General features: G+C 47.0%; 1 protein-coding gene across 1 annotated transcript; it reads left to right on the forward strand.

Moving 5' to 3' along the window:
* Window positions 1-12,460: 12,460 nt before the first annotated feature.
* Window positions 12,461-20,507, forward strand: SERINC3 (serine incorporator 3). The gene is made up of 10 exons (XM_065031961.1): window positions 12,461-12,619; window positions 13,030-13,191; window positions 13,662-13,855; window positions 14,997-15,076; window positions 15,787-15,924; window positions 16,784-16,953; window positions 17,630-17,720; window positions 18,123-18,300; window positions 18,711-18,938; window positions 19,593-20,507. Exons 1-10 carry the CDS (start codon window positions 12,581-12,583, stop codon window positions 19,729-19,731), a joined length of 1,419 nt encoding a protein of 472 aa, XP_064888033.1. The 5' UTR covers window positions 12,461-12,580; the 3' UTR covers window positions 19,732-20,507.
* The last annotated feature ends 151 nt before the right edge of the window (window positions 20,508-20,658 follow it).

Raw genomic sequence — 20,658 nt, forward strand, 5'->3', positions numbered from 1 at the left:
GTGGCCAGCACCATGGTAATGCTGGCAACATACAGCAATGGCAACAACAAAACACTTTGGTAAGCCAGGAGCGCACAATATATGTACTTTTAAAATAAGATGGGTGTCTTGTCTTACTCAAACCTTCTAGTCCTGGGAACGGGCCCCCCAAAGCCTCGGTCAAAGATTCTGTCCTTTTCTGTACACATCACATGTGCTTACAGTGACCTCCTCATCCAATGCTGTCCCCTACAAGGATTGGTCCAACATTTTCCACCAAAACTCTTTTTAAGTAGAAAAATGCAGTTTGGGATTTCACAAGGGGAAAAAAATAATCCTGAGATGGCAAAAGTTTGCCTGAGATCTTAAGACAGTAGGACAAAAATGCACAGCTTTCAATGTATTCAGTTGTCTTATTTTAAAATGAAAGTTGATGTTTTTCTCTGAAAATCTACCTGAACTTCTAGCTAATTCTCAGGTTTACCATCTCTTGTCCTGTTGTTTCATGCACCATGAGAGGTGTGGGCTATGAATAAATGCAGTTCCTGTTTTGCCATAATGAGAAGATGCTATAGCTGCCTGGAGTGGCACACTCTTTGTGATGGATGGTATCACAGCCTTCAGCCAACTGACTCAGCTGCAGCCACAATCAGCTTTAACAGCTGCCTGTACTCTTCTGTGGCTTCTGCTTGACTGATACACTTGTCTTCGGTGACATTTTTGCTGCCATCCAGCTGCTTTGCACTGTGTTATCCTGTGTGGTCTGGGACTGGTGTTACTGGCATTGCTGCTCTGGATGCCATGGGGTTTGACTCTGCGCTGCTGGCTGCTGCTGTGACCGTCCAGTTGCTCTGCAGAGAATTGCAGGGATTTATTTTTTAGCTCTGCATCACAGAGAGGGATGTGGGGAGCAGCACCCCAGGAAGGGATGGTCCTACAGCCCACGCTGCCAGTGCCACCTTCACTGCTTTGGGGCAGCGCAGGACAAGAGAGCACGGCTCAGGAAAAGCAAGAGACTGTTCTGTGGGTTGGCTGTCAACATTTAGCTGGAGGAGGGACAAAGCCAGAGGAATCCTGTAGCACAAGTGTCAAAATGAGGTGAGTGTATCCCCAGGGGTGCTAATGTAAAGAGACCCCTCTCACCCTGCAGCAGTGATGGGCTGCACGCTGCCTGCTCCAGCAAGAAAAACCACCCGCACAAAGGACCTTCCAGGATGCTCCAGAGCCCAAGGAGACGAGCTGTCACCTCAGAAAGGTCTGACGTGCCTCTAACCTGAGTGTTTTTGCAGCCTGAGCCTCATTTTCCTCCGAAGCCCGTGCTGCCGGGGTTGGAGCAGCCCTGCGATATTCCTGTTGTATGGAGCCTCCTCACGTAAGAGCAGCTTCCCACCGCCTTTCCCAAGCCTTGAGCTCTCGGCATTGCTTGATGTCATCGGGATTGCAAGGAAATGTTGAATGGCACAAGATACGCATGGAAAAAATGTGACAACCTGATTTCTTTCCAGGCTTCCTCCCCCAAAATAAACACTTTAAATAAACTTTTGATCAAAAAAAGCCCCCAGAACTTATTTCAACAGTCTGCTGGGCTCCCTAAGGAAAGTGTGGATGTCTTAAGCCATCACATAACAGCTTGTACTCAGAGGTTCATGAGAAGAAGGCAAACTGACAGGTAAAAGCAACGTTAGTGACAAGCCACGCTTTGCTGTCAAAGGAAGGACACAGTTTGCCGTTGGTTAGGGAAGAGAGTGGGTGTTGGGATGTCTGAATGAATTACTCAGCACTCAGACCCGTTTTGTTTTTATGAAAGTTGCTCATCCAGAAAGGTTCATCAACAAGTGAGACACAAAATAAAGCTTGTAATGAGGCTAAACTCATTAGCGAACCCCCTCCAGGGTCACGTCTATTAGCCCACGGGGTCGAAGAGTCGAGCCCGGCGGTGGGGAGCCCCTCTTGGCGCTGGGGCCGCGGGGCCGTGCTGGCACGGGGCTGGCATGCCAGCAGGGCAGAGCGCGCTCAGAAAACTGTTTACTTTGAGCTGGGACTATTTTTAGCTCCAGCAATCTCTGCAGAGGTGATAAAGCTTTTCATTGCGAAGTGAGTGGCTGCGCTTTGCTTCTGGGCAATTTCACTCCCTGAGCTCGTCCCTTCGTGGCCGCTGCTCCCCAGGGACCTTATCTCCTCTGCTGAGCCAAACACCTCCGAAAGGTTTGTCCCAGCTAGATAGGCTCAAGGCTCAGCCCAAACATTTTTTCCTTTTTCCCTAGGGAATCTATTCAGTTTGGAAAAGAAATTAACTTTTTTTTTTAATAGCCTGGTTCAAAGCCTTTACTGAAAGCCCATCATGGACATGCACCCTCTAATCCTTCCTTTCTGCAAAAGTCCTTTATCCAAAGCCTCTTGCAAAACAAGTCACTTGACTGTTACCTCTTTGCAGCTGCAACAAATACAAGCAGATCTCAAACTCAAATCCCATGGCAAGGCAGAGTCACCGGTCAGTAACAGCACTGCCTGTGCTGCCTTGTCCCCAGAGGGTCCCCAAGCCCATCACAAACTCCCTCACACACTCCGTATAAGAAGCACTTTACCTGCTGCTGACAGGAGAAAACGCGGCAGCTGGTTAGTGGCACAAAGACTACAAAACGAGTGTAAATCCTGCTTGGTAAGGGATTTGTTTGCCTGAATAGAATCCAGAAGCTTCTTCAGTGTAAACCTGCAAAGGTCACATATCAGCACGTGCTTCATCAGGAAATCAACTCACTGGCAAACACATTTTGTTTGGGACACACATGAACAGCAACGTCTCTGTCAGCTCAGAGATGTATTTGTGTATGTGGGAACATGCAAGTATTAATTAAACAGGTTGATTCTGCTTGCTACGAAGGGTCAGGTAAACAGGAAGAGCTAAAATGGATTGTCAGGATGAGAAGGTGCAGCAGGAGGTATCGCTCAGGTCAGTCACGACCGCTCAGGTGATGCTCCGGCGCCCGCACAGGGGTCCTCTTGCCCTCCGTCCCTCTCTTTCTGCTGGGTGGGACACTGGGAAGAAAACAAGTAGCAGGCTGGGTTGGCAATTGTGCTTCTCCCTTTTGGAGAGCAGAGTAGGCTAATAAATGAGAAGAAAATAGTTGTTTCTGTCAGCTTTATGATATATCCCAGAGCCACTCAGCCAACAGTTATAATTTTTCCCCGGTGTTTGGAAGCCAGACAAGTATTCCTGTTGTAAATGTGGAGAAGCCGTGTAAATATTTTGATCTTGACTTGTGCTCTCAGCTAAATGGGCTTTCACATGGCTTCTACTCCATGGACTCTGAGCAGAGTGCTCCTGCTTTGGAATGGTGAGGGATCAAACTCAGGTTATTAATCCTCTTTGTTGGGGCTTCACAATATATGCTCACTCTTTACCTATGGTCAGGAAAAGTTCAGCCTAACTTCCTGGTATGATTCTCTGTGTTCTGTGTTGCCTCATTAAGGGGGTACAAGTAATTAGATGCTATCTTGTGAAGTGGCTGGTCACTGTGACAGCCAGGATAAGCTCAGTAAGGCTGTTCCTGTGTCCTGTGCCATCCCACGTCCTCAGACACGCTGTCATTTATCTATTCTAGCTATTCCCAAGGCCATAAAGACTGAGACTGGGGAGGTGCAGCATCCCTGTGATTTGGTCTGAGAGCAGCAGGAGTTCAGGGTGCTCCGTGGGAAGAGCTCCATGTTCTGGTCAGGGAACAGAATATTCTGTTTATGCTGACAGTGTACATGAAATAAAAACAGGGTTTGCCTAATGACCTGGGAGCATTTCACTCAGGCACTGACATACAGCACTCTGCTCCCCCTACCATACTGGGGACCTGCTCTGGGTCTCAGGTGTTGCCCAGGTGCACAGTGGCTGACACAGGGAGGTGTAAACCAAGGTGACGGGGCCACCCTGCGTGTTGGGTGGCCCAGAGAAGGACTGTGCCACCCTGGGGTGGACACAGGGGCTGGCAAAACCCTGTTGTTCCTTATGGACTGTGCTGGCTCCTGGCAGGGATGCGAGATGTGCCAGGAGGCAGAGCCATCAGTTCCAAGCGGTCCCAGTGGTGTCACACCAGTGCCTCAGACCGAGATCCCACCCTCCATCCCTAATGTAGTAGTAGATATAGTCCCAGCCTCAGAAAGCTTAATCCTTTAAATAGCCAAGACAGACACAAATAAAAGAAAAGGGGTATTTTCATCTCCTCTTGGCAGTTGGCTGGTGGGAGGACAGAAGGCTAAACGGCTTCTACAGGGACAGATTATCACCCAGCCCTGATCACTGACCTTGTCCACGCTGTTACTGGCAGCTCCTCCACGACCATCGCAGAGGGGCGACCTGATGCTGTTGTGGGTCTGTGCCACAGACCTTCCTCACCTTATCCCGGCCAATCTCACTCCCCACTGCTCTTGAGATGTATTTTACTTACTGGTTTTTGTGTCATGACTATTCCCTTCTGGTTATTCTAGCATTTCCAGTTTTTGAAGGGTTCCACTTCCCTGGCATTGCTGGCTAACAAGAAATTGTGTAAAACTGAGAACTAGAACTAATGGAATAACAGACTCCCCCTTTTCCATCTTTATTTGCATGAAAGGAAAAAAAAATCATTGAATCTACACACTTATTAGAGAAATGTAAGGTGCAAAATTAGAGAAACCTCATAGATTTGATATTGAAATGTTGCATATTTGAGGGAGGAGTGTGTGATCCCACCTGCAAAGTAATTACTAATTCAGAATAAACCACTACATTATAGGTTTCTTTACCCAAATAATTAATATGGAGGGCCTTGCATGCTATGAATTTCATCCTAATTTGCTGCATGCTGATTTCCTCATGAAAACAGGTCTTTTTGGCAAGGCTTATGGTCTATTTACTGCTATTTGTTCGGCAATACTTCAAACTGGGACACCAGCGCCAGCCAAACAACTGAGCTGTGCCTGCTGGCTGTGGGTCCAGCCCAGCGAGAGCCGGGAGCTGACGCTGGTGCCCAAACCAGCGGAGCTTGGGAAGCTCTTAGGAATCATCTTTCATCATTCAGCATCTTCAGTTGGGTTCATTTAGTTCCAAGCTGGGTAATTACAGCCTCATTATTTTTTCTTTTTACAATGAAGACAAGACTGCAAGCCAGGCAGAATAATTCCTCCTGCTACCGTTGCCAAGATATGATAGCACATCTACGCCATAAGGAATGTGTCATGGTATCAGTTTTATTAATGGTAAATAATAGCTCTTCAGTTAAGCAACATCTTAGCACTATCTGGTGCTTAACCATAAAACACTAACTAAATTTCAACCCCTACAGACAGATAGTTGAGCTGAGATTACCGCTGCCCAGCACATTCCTCATGTCAGGTTTTGCATGTTATTTTCTTCACCAAAATTAGTATCCAGCTACAATCATACTTCCATTCTAAAACCACCAACCTCATCTAAAAATAAGACATCGAGGCTCCCATGACACTAAATAGAGGCCAGGACTGAGGGAGCGGTGGTAGATCAGATATCGGGGAGCAATTCATCCCGTCCGTGCATCTTGGAGGCCAGAGAGACAGCTCGATAAGCACCGTGGGTTGGAGATTTCCCTGGTCGGCAGCTGCCAGGCAGCGAGATCAAACCCATCCGAGTAGGAAAGGAAAGAGGCACCTTGTTTATAGTGCTGTATCTCACCTAAAGCTCTGTGATCTTGCAGGACTATTTTTCACTGCAGTGAAATTTTCTGACATACACATGGGCGCCGGTGTGTCTGTTTCTGCTTTGCTTTGATGGGTCTTGCATGAAATTGTTTGAGGACTGTAACAATATTAAATACGTGCTTGGAAAAAACAGCTTTGTAAAGAAAATATCTGGAAGAGCTGCATTGCTGGCCTGTCAAGGCGTTGGGTTCTGCACAAGCCTCTCAAACACAGTAACAAATACAGTTATACTAATATAGATTTGAATTAAAAGTTGTAAGCCAGCCTTTAGGGTCTGAAAAGAACCCTTCCCCCATTATCCCACAAAGACAGCAAATTCAGAACTGAACTATTATTTATATTAGAGGGAAATAACTAATTAGGGGGAAAAAACTGCCGCTGAAACACTTGTGGAGGTCAAGCTTAGCAAGGTGCCCTGCTTTTTTTTCCTCTGGACACTTTTAGCTTTGCAGTAACATGACAACCTCACTGTACGTTTTAAAAATCCGTGTGTGTGAATTTATAGTAAAGGGTCAGCGATCTCAAGTGTGTTCTGCTGGTTTGTAAGATCCTCTGATAACCCAACACTCAGCTCTCTGTTCTCCCCCTTTCCTGCTTTCCAGCCCGTGGCTGTTTCTGCTCCGTGCACATGGACACAGTGAACATTGAGCTCGTCAGCCCCGGCCCCACATCATCCTCAGGAAACAATTTCATTTAGTCGCTTTCGAGCAACAACCCGATTGAACTCACCAGTGGGACTAGAGATGGTGGTATATTATTAGACTTCCTTTGGGTACTTTTTTTGTCTAAATCATCTAGGATGGGAAAAACATTTATAGAAAGAAGAATGCCGTGACTCACCCTCCAACACCACGGAGGTTCAGAGCAACCAGAGAAGAGTTAACGGCACAGCCACCCCCCCGCAGTATTTCAGAGTTTCTAAACACAGAGTTCCTTTCCAATCTGGATGCCCATTTTTGTTATCTTAAAAGTATTTCTGGAACTTTTGGCCAGATTTAAACAAACAAACAGGCAGAAATATTTGTGAAGATAACGTGGTTGAGAGTGTTTGGTTAATGAGTCTTTCTAAGTTGAAGGATTTAATATTTTAGAATTAATTTCTTGAAACCTTGTGAACTGAAGAAAAAATTGCTCTGGAGATGTTAAATCGCACAACTATCCCAGCTATTGGCTCTGGAATAACAATCATTCAACTTAGCAAATATCAAACGTGGGAAGGGATTTATCTGACGCATCTATATGATCATGTGAACTCCTTCCTCAAGGAGAAAACGTCTCTCTGCTGGAGACACAAAAGGAAGGAACTGTTTTCCCTTCTTTTAAAAAATACAACAACATAAGCAACTGTAACATGCTAAATGCTTCCTGGCACAAATGCAAAAATGCAACGTCTAAGATGTCAGCTGGTATGCCCGGAGGATTTACATGATTTAAAAGATTTATGAGAAAAAACTATTTCATTAGCTTCAAAGCATCTTGGAAAGCAGCAGCACCAGTGTGGGGCACAATGGAAAAAGAGGGGAAAAGAAACCTCCAGCTAAAAGAAAAGACCATGGCCAGTGTGATCCTGTGTTGCTCTTTTCAGTGCGAGAAAAAAATGGGTCAGGCAATCATCTGATTTGAAGCTGTGTGGAAAGCTGAACAAACGGATCCTGCCATGGGATGTGCTTGTTTCCTCGTGTTACATATTGACTCACGTAGTCCTGCGGCTCACCTAAAGCCACACAACCCGTCACTGCTCCAGGCGGGATTAAATCCAGAAATTCCTGACTTTTCCGCCCAGTATTGTTTCGCTAGAAGCTGCTCTGCTGCAGTGATGGCTGGTACAAGAAGGCTGGTCAGAGGGATTTCAGGGCAGGCTCTCATGGGAGAGACGGGGTCACAGACAAAATAAATCCTGGCTTAACTAAAAGAAAAAAATAAAGCAAAGAAAAAGCATTAAAACATTTGAAATGCTAAACTCAACAACATTTGTAACGGTGCTTGGACAATGCTCAAGTAGAAGATTGGCTTGCTTTGTGGCTACTTGAAAGGAGAACCCTTGATGCCCGGTCCAGCCTGAGGTGCCCTGGGATCAAATCCGAGTCCAGATCAGCATTGCTGGGCGGGGCTGGTGCCCAGTTCTGCGCTAAGCGGGGAAGGTGCCAAGGTCCAGCAGGGTCAGCAGCTCTGGGTCAGATCCTGCTCCCCACAGGGCCCCATGGAGCATCCGTCCTGCCGCAGGGACACCTGTTTGCCTGTCACAACTGGCCACCGTTCACTCCCTCCTCCTTTTTTACCAGCCATCTGTTGCTGATGCCTTCTGTGGTTCATTCACAGATGTCACTGCAGATTTTTTGTACAAAATACTCCCCCCAGTATAGCTCTGTTGGTGGTGTGTGCGGTATTTTTATTTATTTATTTAACCATTTATTTATTTCTTTTTAAAATAAGCTTTTAGTTATTGTTATTTACTTTACAATTTGTTTAAGTTTCAGTAACGCTTCCATAAATAATGAGATGAAAGAGCTCGGTCATATTGCAGGGTATTGGATAAAGGTGAACATTTCTTTCCATCTGTTTTACCAATAAGCTAAACTAAGGCAGTTTCCAGGCCAGAGCACACGATCTAAAGTCAACTAAAGTCAGTGAAAAGGTCCCTGGTGACTTATAAGGACTTAGATGAGATTGAACAAAGGTGTCCTGTAAAATAAATTTTGGGCCAAACAAAACTAGAAAGGCACAAAGATTCCAATTCCTCTATCATAACAGCAGTGACTCACCCCGCTGCATAGTCACTTGGGGCGAAAAAGAAAACAGTTACTCAATCTCTCAGGGATTTAGACACAGAAGAATTTATTATGCAAGTTTTAGCAGCGTTACTAATGGCCTTGAAGCGCACAACTCTGCTATGACTCTCCCTCAGCTCAGCAGATCACAAATAAGATGACTCACGTCTCCATGACATGATAGGAAAATGGAGAGCCCGAGCAGTACAGGGGCAGGTGCGAGCGCAGCCGCAGAGCGTGCAGGCGAGGGGAGCGGAGATGATCAAACCGCGAGCAAAGGACTGTGGAGAAAAGCAGCTTTGGCAGGTTTGAAGACTCAAAGGTGTGGACGAGGTTGATTTTTCTTGATCTCAGATTGCAGGGGCTTGTGAGCGCGAAGCCGCGCTGCTGGCACCAGTCGCCGCGCATCCCTGGGGACGGAGCAGACGGGTCACGGTGGCATCTGGTGTGAGTGCCCAGGAGTCCCTGATCCACAGCATGTGAGCAGATGAAAGTCCTCTGGGAGCTCCATAAACTTGACGATATTTAAACTTGAGAGAACTTTCTACCCTTCTGGAACATCATGGTTTTGTAGGCGCTATTAACTCTGACCATTTAAAGACTAATTAAACCCACTGGTGGTTTCAGCCACCAGTATTTTGCCCATTATCGAATGACTAACTTCCTCATAGACGGAGGACTTTGACGCCTGTTCTCAAAACACAGTTTAAAATCTGGGTGGTGGAACAGAGCTCAAGCCAAAGCCTGAACTAAACAGCTGGAAAAGCAGTTGTCCCTAAATAAAACTCTGTAATACTTTATGCTCTGGAGATCTAATCAAAGCACAGTTATAAATACTATTTAAAGCCGAACACTTTACGCAAGTCCAGTAATTAGGAGGCTTATATTAGAAAGCTGATGCAAATACCTCAAAATTTGGCAGTTTATACAGGCCAGAGCACTGCAAGGTGTTTAGACCTGTGTATGGGTCAAGGCGACATCACCGCAGAAACACAGACTATATGATTTCTTAATTTGTACAGTTGGTTTGACCCGGTCAAATTTGCAGTTCCCTCCACCTGACTGAAAGATTCTGAATGGTCAAAGGATTATTTGATTATAACCTGTATATGGGATCTCTCACCTGCAAAAATACAGCCTGTGCAGAGCAGGGAGCCTCAAATAGCCCAGGGAACATCGGGAAAAATTCTGGATTTTTGTTATCACGACAGGGAGACTCTTGAGATTAACAAGAATAGCACTAACACACAAGCTTGAGTGACATTTTTGTAATGAGCTCAGTTGCACAAAGAGCTGCGGAGAACTGCTTTCAAGTGACAATATCTGACACATTTCCTTTAAACATTACATAATTGCAAGGTTTTTATTCTAGGCGTTGCGACTAAGATATAGATATGTATGTGGTGTAACGTATAGATACACAGGGATGCAGCATTTTGTTCTGCTGTCAGAACTGATTAGCACACCAGAGCAGGGTATTTTTGTACAAACTGGGATAACCTCTTGCCATATCCTGTCGCGTTCCCAGAGCTGACAGTCACTGCGCTGACTTCATCCTTATCTCCTGTTAAACACGTGTGGTTTGAGGTGATGTTATGCAGAATCAGAGGGGGCTGACGTTGGCGAGTAAAATGAGCGCTTGGAAATCTCTTGTTACGTGGACAGTGGAAGGAAAAAGCTTTTTATCTGTATTCTTTGTCTTGGAGGATCCCACAGTACTTAACAAAACTACCAGTCTCATAAATTTCCTGTAAGGAAAACATCTCAGACTCAGGATTTAGCTGAGATTCATCACTGTATTAGTAATATACCTATGAAATTACTCACTCAGGATTACTGGGAAAGGAACGCAGAATTTTGGATTGTCTTTATTCTGCATACATTCATGTGAACAGCGGAGCAGCAGGGACGTGGCAAAAGCCTTCTTACAGATCCGAGTGGTGCATTCAAAAGGGTAATAAAAAAGTTAATAACAAAAGCTCATGTATTATCCGAAGGAAGCAGAGTTTTAATAATTTATGGTGTGGTCTTTTCCTGAAAGAAGCCTGTATGTCTTCATGAATGAAGCTGATTACAAGAGATAGTGTTAACAGAAAGTTCACACATTCTGAATGTTAGATCTGCTGTGGAAAATAAGCGCCTGGTTTACTGGATGCTTTTTGTCATTTCTTGGCAATTTCAGATGGCAATAAAGATGCCATTCTGATTATTTGTCCCTTTCTGTGATGGAATCAGGTTTTTTTGGAAGGGACTGTGTGAAGGAAAGAAGGGTCTGACATAGTGGGAAGCGATGTGCAATAGCTGGAATTGCTATAGCCAGAATATATCCTGGTCCATTCCAACCCTGCCCTCTGATATTTTGCAACACTGATGGCAATTAAATAGTTTCAAACTGCTTTCCTAAACTTCTGTGTAAACCTCTGTCACAATCTCACTGTTACATCCTCACAGCCACCTCTCATCCATTTCATTTGCTCCCAGACTTGAGTGACAAGGCGTGGAGTCACTCAGCTGTTTCCAGCTCCTCCAAACCGCGAGTCGCGCAGTCGGCTGGTAATCCAAAACCGGAGAGGCCCCCGCGCTCTGGCCAGCACCAGAACAATGTCTCTTTTCACATGGTTCCTTTCGCTCTTCCTCCGTTTTACAGGAGCACGTCCCCAGTTTTTACAGCCATGCACCTTCAAAATGCGGACTGAGCCAAGTGTGAGCTGATGCACAAGTGACTCCTTGAGAATCCTCACCTCTGAACCTCGGGCACTCTCCCCTTCCACCCAGAGCCCCGTTAGGACGCTCCACGGGCCACGACTCACGGACAGCTTTCGGTACACAGCAAAGCAGGAGAAAAGGGGCAGAAACATGACGTGAGTTCTGTGACACTAGCGCTTGTGTCTATACCGTGATGGGACAAGAATGGGAATGAACTACAGACTTTCTGCCCCAGTCAAACAGCTCTGAGATTCTGAGCAGACCCCGGGCTCGGGCAGGGGGTCTTATTTATGCTGCTAAATATCTCCAGGGTGGGTGTCAGAGGATGGGCCAGACTCTTCAGTGGTGCCCAATGACAGGACGAGGGGCAGCGGGCACAGACTGACACACAGGAGGTTCTGTCTGAACATGAGGAGAAACTTCTTTCCTGTGAGGTGCCAGAGCCTGGACAGGTTGCCCAGAGGGGCTGTGGAGTCTCCTTCTCTGGAGACATTCAAACCCGCCTGGACACGACCCCGTGTGATCTGCTCTGGTGACCCTGCTCTAGCAGGTGGGGTGGACTGGATGATCTCCAGAGGTCCCTTCAACTCCAGCCAGCCTGTGAGTCTGTGACTGTGAGGTGGCCGCGCTGTCCCCAGCCTGGGGACCCACACAGGGCCGTACACGAGACGGCAGGAGGCGCCCCGGTTGTCGCTGTCTCTCCGGTGAGGTCAGCGGTGACACAGCTGTAGCTCACACAGCCTCAACACAACCTTCGCACGGACGTGACGCGAGTCACCGCGCCCGGTGACGCCTCGTCCCCTCCGGCACCCGCGGGGTCAGTCGGGCCCGTGCGGACGGGGCACAGGCTGCGACAGGGCGCCGTGCGGGCTGCGGGCGCTCAGGGGTGGGGAGGGTCAATGCGATCGGCCCCAAATTCCGCCTGGGGCAGCGGTGTCCCGGGGGTGTTCCGGGGGTGTCCCGGGGGTGACCTGGTGACAGCCCCGGTCACAGCCCCGCCCGCGCTGCTGCCATGGCAACCGCCGCGTGCCAAAGGCACCGCCGAGCGCCCCCAGCGGCCTCAGGGGGAGGGAGGTATTGAATGGCTGCACACCAGCCTCGATCATTGGCTGTCCCACCGGAGGAACCGCCCACTCACTGACTCTTCGGACCAATCAGTGTTCCCTCTTAGGAGCGCCTCGCGCCGCAGAGGGCGGAAGGAGCGTTCCTAAACAACAGTTCGCCCTCCCTCGCCCTTCGCCGGCCCTGCCAGCTGCCTGCTTACGCGCGGCTTCATTCTGCCTTCTCATTGGTGGACAGCGGTCTCAGGGCGCGCCAGCCTGGCGGGGGACAGCCAATGAGTGGCGCTGGCGCTGGCCGGCGGCCGCCTGACACCGCGGGGTGGGGCGGAAGCCGGAAGTGTCCGGCGGGGACTCGGCGGCGCCATGGGGGCGGCTCTGGGGGTCTGCTCGCTGGCCAGCTGGGTGAGTGCGGGCGGGGGCGGCCACACCGACCCCCGGGCCCCGGGGAGCGGGCCCTGCCCGGAGCGGTGCCCCCGCCGGAGCCCGCCTGGAGCCCGGGGCCCGTCACCCCTCGGCCTCCCCACCGTGGGCCGTGGGCCGTGGGCGGCAGCCTGGCCCCGCCAGCGGCCTCACCCCCGGCGGAGCGGGCGCCGGGCTGCGGCGATCGTGCTCCTGCCCCCGGAGCGGCGAGGGGCCGCGGGCACAGAGCCCAGGCCGATGAGAGGGATGACCTGCGGGTGTTTTCAAACGCCGTGTCGGAAGTGCCGGTTAAACGGTTTGTCCGCGTGGTCCGGCCGGCAGTGTCGCGGAGCGGCGTCCGGGCTCTGCCGGTGCCGAGGGCCGTGCCCTGACCGTGTCTGTTTGTCCTTCAGATTCCCTGTCTGTGCAGCGGTGCCTCGTGTTTGCTGTGCCGATGTTGTCCCAACAGCAAGAACTCGACAGTGACCCGTCTCATCTACGCCTTCCTCCTCCTCCTCAGCACCGTTCTCGCCTGCATCATGCTGGCGCCAGGGATGGAAGAGCAGCTGAAAAAGGTACGGAGGGGAAAACCTCTTTCTGAGTGTCTGCAAGACCCTTACTAGCGCCAGCGACTATTGATTCTCTTTGCTGGGGGTGGATCACACGAGAGACACAAATGCCCAAATGTGCTTCGTCCCCTGAGTTAAGATGTTGCATGTACTGAGCAGCTTCCAGCTCAAATAGCAAATTCACCAAATACATGTTTTTAAGTACATGCTCGATCTCCAAAACTGGAGCAAACCTGGAGATTGCCAGTCATTATCAGAGGCCTGCTGCTTTGCTGTCTTAATCTTCCTGGATGCTTTTAGTGATGACATGGGGAAACAAAGATGGTAATAAGGTCTGTGCGAGCTGGCTGAGCACAAGGTCTTTTGTTGTCGGATCTCACAGAAGGCGGCTGACCGAGAGCCTTCACTGTTAGAGTGCTTAAGAATGTAATTGCAAATACAGAAGTAAATTAATAACTAAATGTGTCTTTACTCAGATACCCGGATTTTGTGATGAGGGCCTTCATACCCATATACCGCATCTGAACGGCTTTGTCAGCTGCGATGTGTTTGTTGGATACAGAGCAGTCTATCGAATCAGCTTTGCCATGGCAGTGTTCTTCTTTCTCCTCTCTCTGCTCATGATAGAGGTGAAAACAAGTAATGACCCAAGAGCCTCGGTGCACAACGGGTATGTGTGTGAGCCAGCTGTCCGCGCTTCCAGCTTGTTTCCCTTCCCCTCTCAAGGTTCTTTGCTGAACACAGTGGCAAATTGTTTATGCGTACATCGGCAGCCTCGAGCTTATTTTGAACTGAACGCAGAATGACGCTTCAGTCTCCTAAAAAGCTTCCTATTTAACGCATCAGTGTAGTGGAAATGGGAAGCCAGATGTCACTGCCAGTGCTCTGAGGTTGGGTAACCAGAAGGGTGATGCTCTGGGCACCCCACAGGGATACCAGAGTTCAGGTAGTTTATATCCCCTCCCTTGCACTGGCTCTGGCACTCACTGTGTCTTCCGCTAGGCCAGTCTGACCCGGGTAATCCAGCAGAAACTGGTTTCTGATTCACTGATTTAACTGGGTTAGTTCTGGGCTACAAGATCAGATTATCATAGAGTCATTTAATTGGAATGGGACCTTTGGAGATCACCTGGTCCAGCCCCCTGGTCAGAGCAGGACCCAAGCGGAGCAGGTTATTTAGGGTTTTGTGTATTTGAGTTTTGAATGTCCCACAGGATGGGGGTGCTTTGATCGCTATGGGCAACCTGTGCAATTTTTTTGCAACATCTAATTGTAGCTGCTCTTTCTGCAACTTGCTTATATTGCCTCTTGTCCTTCCCCTGTGCACCTGCTGGAAAACTCTCTTCTTGTCATCTTTACATCTTTCCTTTAGGCAGCTAAAGACAGTAATGAGATCTCCCTTTCCCTTCTCCAAGCCAAACAGCGTGGAGTCAGCGTCCCTGCCTGCAAGGATCAGCTGCTGACTCATGTTCCTTAGCTGGAGCAGGAGTAACTCTTCCAGCAAACCCTTCCAGGCAGTCGCCCCAGTCTGTCCTGCTGCAGGGGGTTTCTGTGGCCCAGGTGTAACACTCTTGCCTTTGTTGAACTTTGAGGCTCCTGTCAGTGTGTGTCTCTGCATTGACTATTGCTTCACCCTCTCCCCTTGATTTGGTGAACATCTTGATCTGTAATCCCACTGAATACAACTGTGTTTTTCTTTAAATTTCTGTTAGACACTCCTCTCTGTACAGCAAGCTGCTTGCAGATGTAAAACATGACTGGTGCGTGCAGAGCAAGACCAATATTTTCAACCCCTATTTTCTTTTATAAAGGTTCTGGTTCTTCAAAATAGCTGCCATTGTGGCCATCATGGTTGGAGCGTTTTACATTCCTGAAGGGCCTTTCACAAGAGGTACAGTTAATATGTCAGTGTGGAATTCTGTTTAATAAACTCAAACCTTTTTACAGACTTAGTAGGCTGTAGTTGATGGGGGAAGTGATCTTGTAGAAGACACAGATTCTGTCCTGCTTCTTTAGAGTATTGTGGTTCATTCAGTATTTTGGTGACCAACTGAAGTTATGGCAATAAGCCAGAAGCACAGAAGTGTTGTGTACTAATAATCTAGCACTTTGTGACACGGTCACTATTGGGCTGAGTCTTCTGACACTGTTTAGAGGCAGCTCAGAACACTGAAAAGTGCTGAATACTTCTCTTGAGTGTCTGAAAAATCCATGCAAGAAACCTTTACTGTCTGGCCACATCACAAGGAGCTTGGTAGGTTGTTGATCCTCAGAGAAATGTGGCATGATGGTACTTATGTATGCAAAGGTGTCTTGTGTTAGGTCTTGCATTCGTTCTGAAAACATGTTGGGCTAAATGTTCCCATGCTCAGCTCGACTAGCATAGGCTGCACACTTGAAATAGCTGCACTCCTCGCATGCTTCTGCAGGACAGGTGCCAAAATTATTAACAGCATCTGGATTTATAAATATAGTGTCAGATTCTTTCATTATTATTTGTCTGCAGTATAATTAGGAACTGGGTTTTGTTTTGTTTTTTTCTAACTGGGGTAGCATGCACATGATGAAAGCTAACCCTGTTTTTCTTGCTCCCTTTTCTAGCTTGGTTTGCTATTGGTGTTTGTGGAGCCTTCTGCTTCATCCTTATCCAGTTGGTGCTCCTTGTGGACTTTGCTCACTCCTGGAATGAGAACTGGGTTGACAGAATGGAGGAGGGAAATTCTAAATGTTGGTACGCAGGTAGGAGTCTTAACCTCTAAAGCATTTGTTTCTGCTGGCCAGCGATCTGCAGAATTTCACTTACTAGTTTGCAAGCGTGCCCAGAATTACACTCCACAGTCTGCTTGAGTCACTCCTGTAAACATTTGGAATTAATAGCTGCAGGGTGGCCTTTTTCCCATTAAATAAAATGCAAAATACTCTCAGTTTGTGATTAGCAGATCTGACAGTCATAATAAACAGCACTTGGCTAGTTTGCAGTGCGAGTGCAGAGCTGGCGGCCTGGATCTCTTCAGCTCAAACTCTGCTTTGCCAGCCTCCCCTTCTGAGGTCCTCACCAGTCAGCTGTGTCGCGGACAGTGGCCGCAGTACAACACAGCGCTCCTCAGCGCCTGCTCCCACGCTGACTGCTCACTTACAGAGTGCTAATTGTTGTGGTTGTTTGCTCATAGCTATGAATGCCACAACAGCATTTTGTAGCTTCTTATAAAGAACGTAGCAAGAATGGAAATGAAAATGCATGGCCTCTAGCATAGAAGGAGGAACTTGGGGCTTGTAAATAGCCCAGAAGTTTGGAAAAAGCAATTGTATTTTGACACTCTGGCCTGACATCAATTAAACCAATTAAACAGACGCTGAAAGGCAGGTCGTGTTCCCCTGATGGCAGTGCTGGCTTTCCTCTGAGCTACACTACTGAACAAGCCAAAGCAGAAATTTAGCCAGACCTAATACAATTGCATTCTGCTAGTCCAGTTTTCTGAACCAGACTCCCAAGTGAGGAGGAGAGACTGTCTCCTTACAGTGGTAGCTGGTTGTTAAACCACCTTAGATGTGCTGTTAAACTGTCTGCATATTGTAACAGTTAATTTTTTCCCTCCAGCTCTGCTGTCCTGTACGAGCTTGTTCTACTCCTTGTCACTGGTTTTCGTTGTGCTCTTCTATGTTTTCTACACGAAGCCTGATGGCTGCACTGAGAACAAGTTCTTCATTACCATTAATATGCTCCTGTGCATTGCTGTCTCCATTGTTTCTATCCTTCCAAAAGTTCAGGTATTGTTTTTATCTCCTATTTTGACATACAAAGCAGGGAAGTAAGAAGGATGTAGTACCAATTCAGTAAGACGTAAGAACTTGAAAATTTGGCTATCATAGCTATGCTAGCTAGGAACGTCAAAAAACGTCTTGCTCTGAAATCAATGCTATCATTGTTTTGGACTTTGTTTCTATGTAGGCCACTGCTGGCATGGTTTTAGTGGTGGAGGTTCTGACAGAAAAAAGAAACTCATTAGGGCAAAGCAAAATAAGCTGGGAATTTTTTGGCTTAATATTGGAGCTTTGAAATTATGGGTACGTGTGTTTAATATGAGAGGAAGCTTGCATGTTACTTGATTCTGAACCAGTAAGGCTCAAATAAACCTCTACAAGACTGTGTAAGCAAGTTGGGATTAACTCAGTAAGACCCCATAACTTAGTCTTGGGCACAGAAAAACTGGATTGGGTTTGCGTATTCCTTCCACATTTGAGTTGCCCACTGCATAAATTGTATTGTTCTAAGGAGTTTCTTCTGTTTTGTGTTGTTTTTAAACATAGAACAAAGCCCAGTGCATTTCTGAAAAAGTGTTTTTCATGCTAAGAATTGTTGAATGTGTGGCAGTTGGGTAAAACCACCCAGCTGTAGGACAAACTTGCCCTTTTGACGTTGGCTTGCTTCTCTGTCATTGAGCAGGAACACCAGAGTCGCTCCGGTCTCCTCCAGTCCTCGGTGATCACGCTCTACACCATGTACCTCACCTGGTCAGCCATGTCCAACGAGCCTGGTAAGCAACTGCCTGTCTGGAGTGACATCTTTTGGTGCGAAAGCAGAAGCTGCTGATGGGGCTCTTGGTTATTACAGGTCTCTGAGCTGTGTAGATTAAATTCAGTGAGGCAAGAAAGCTGACTTTACCGAAACCATCACATTTCCCCGCTCCAGAAATAAACTGGGGTATTTGTGAGGGGAAAGAAAACAGTATCAAGGCATTCTGATTTTATTTATTTATTTATTTATTTATTATACCCTTGCCTAGCTCACGGGAAGGAAAAATATTCCATGCCATTGCTGTGTCTGGGGAATCAGGAGATCAGCAGTTGAAGGGAATGAACTGCAGGCTTTTCTGTCATCTTTTCTTAGCTAAATTCTGTCAAAGCTCATCTCTCGTCTGCCTCAAAATCCCTTTCAGAACGAAGCTGTAACCCAAGTTTGCTGAACATCATTACCCAGATAGCTACACCCACGCTTGCTCCAGCAAATACCACTGTTGTACCTGCTACTCCAGCTCCGCCCAAGTCCCTACAGTGGTGGGATGCCCAGAGCATTGTTGGACTGGTTATCTTTGTCCTTTGCCTCTTGTATTCCAGGTAGGATCTGCACTGCTATCAGTCGGGATTTGTCTGCCCTTTTTTGTTTGAATCTGGATCTAGTGAAAAATGTATCTGCATTTATTCATGGCCAGCTGCAGCCTCACGCCCAAGCCAAATACTGGTGGTAAAACTGCATTGTTCTGTGGATGAGGACAGGCTTTATTAGCCCAATTAGATAAAACAACAAAATGTGTTACAAGACCTGGGCAAGGGGCACTGTTTAAGTTAACAAAAGCTCAGATGAAAACAGATCGTTTTGACAAGCTTCCTTGTGTTTCCAGATGGATTTAAAAACCATTATTTGCTAGTCCCAGACATCTGTTGTCGCCTGTCACTTGATTTATTAGCAACCATAACTCACTGACAAGGGAGTTTTTAACCCCATCTATCTTTGGGCTACCCTGCAGCATCCGCTCTTCAAGTAACAGCCAGGTGAACAAGCTGACGCTGTCTGGGAGTGACAGTGCCATCCTGGAGGAGACTGTGGGGACAGGCAGCGGGGCTGCGGAGGAAGGAGAAGTGCGCCGGGTCACGGATAACGAGAAGGATGGTGTTCAGTACAGCTACACCTTCTTTCACTTCATGCTCTTTCTTGCCTCTCTTTACATCATGATGACACTCACCAACTGGTACAGGTAAGAGCAAGACACAAAGCGATGGGTGGTATGTGCCAGATAGTGTTTCTAGGTGGGCAAGAGGCTCCTGTCCTATGGGCTGCTCCTGCTAGTTACGTTAGAGTTGTGCCTTCTCAATTTTGTGTGGCTGAATTAAGATGTAAAAAGGGAAAATCGGCAGCTGTAGTGCTAGGGAGCTGCTTCACGGCTGCAAGGGCAGAAAGTGTGTTTACTGCCCTTCAGATGGGCACACATGACACTGGCTGAAGGTGGCCTCCTGGGACATGTGTCAGAGGCCAGACTAACATTACTGGCTCATCACCCTGAGAAAGATGTGCAGGGACAGCCGTATGCACCACTTAAACAGAGACATGTCCTCCGGTGCTGCAGCTTTGATCTGCTTTCCCCAGGACTGCCAGATTGTATAAATGGGCAAATACAGAGCAGCAGCTGTGAGGAGAGTATTGCACAGCTCTTCAAAAGGTTTCCTTTAGCAGTAGCACATCACCCTACCCAGCCAGGCATTTGCTGGTTGATTGTGTCACTGTGCTCCTGCAAAGGCTTTTGCGTTGGAGTGTCCCAAATGACTGTCCTGCCTTCAGACTGATATGAGAGGTAGCAAGGAATAGTGGAAGGTGCCTTCTACATCTATTAATTGACTTCTTTACTTTTTAGCCCCGATGCGGATTTTAAAACCATGACCAGTAAGTGGCCAGCCGTGTGGGTGAAGATAACCTCCAGCTGGGTTTGTCTGCTTCTCTATCTCTGGACCTTAGTGGCTCCTCTTGTCCTTACCAATAGGGACTTCACTTAAAGTGCTGCCCCTCAGAGCTTACAAAGTGAAGAACTTTTTGCTAAAAGCCAAAATGTTCATGTATTGCTGTAGTTACACTCTACGTTACTGTTTCTTATGTTCATATTAACATGCAGGGAGATAGAAAGTTATGTACTGCATAATGCTTGATGCAGGATCAAAATTATCAGTTATCTTTCTATTTTAACCTTCAGTCATAGTTACCTTATTACTGCGTTTCAAAAACTCACTACAGCCATGCTGTCAAAGCACAAGAGAAAAAATCTGTCCAATGGCCACAACCTTTCTATTGAATAGAAGTAACATTTAGCTAAATATTAAGTAATATATTTTAAAGAACAATTATATTTAGCATAATGCACTAGTATGCTAATGCTTCAGTTCCTGGGAGTGTAAGCCATGCTGCTTGATTTCTACATTCCACTGCAAAAGTTTATTTAAATTTATACTTACCTTCCTATGTTGTGGCAAAAACCCTACTATTCCTCACCAAAAGAACAGAACTTTGAGGTTGAAAAAGTGATAAACTCTAACTCCTTTTAAGAACTTCTAAGAGGCAACTTCTATGGTAACTTCTTTTTTAGTACGTTTGCCAAATATTGAGTGGTAAGTGTATGACTAGCTTAAACAACTCTATGATTATGGTGGAAAAATAGAGTTAATTGATTTCACTTGTCTAGTATGCTTCCAAAAATAATGTACATGAAGTGATTATTATTGGCACTAAGGCATTTGCACTGTAAAGTTGTTTGAATAAAGCAGATTAACTACTGAAACTGTCCAAGCTCTGGTGAGAAGTTTTAAGAAGCTGCAGTTATTCTCCAGTGCACAATGCAATGATTAAAATGCTGATTAGCTGCTGCAGTGTCCCATTGGATGTGACTGGTTGTTTCCTCCATGCAGCAAATAGTCATAATGTGTTTCTTT

Source organism: Columba livia, chromosome 16, assembly GCF_036013475.1.
Source record: "Columba livia isolate bColLiv1 breed racing homer chromosome 16, bColLiv1.pat.W.v2, whole genome shotgun sequence".
NCBI lineage: Eukaryota > Metazoa > Chordata > Aves > Columbiformes > Columbidae > Columba > Columba livia.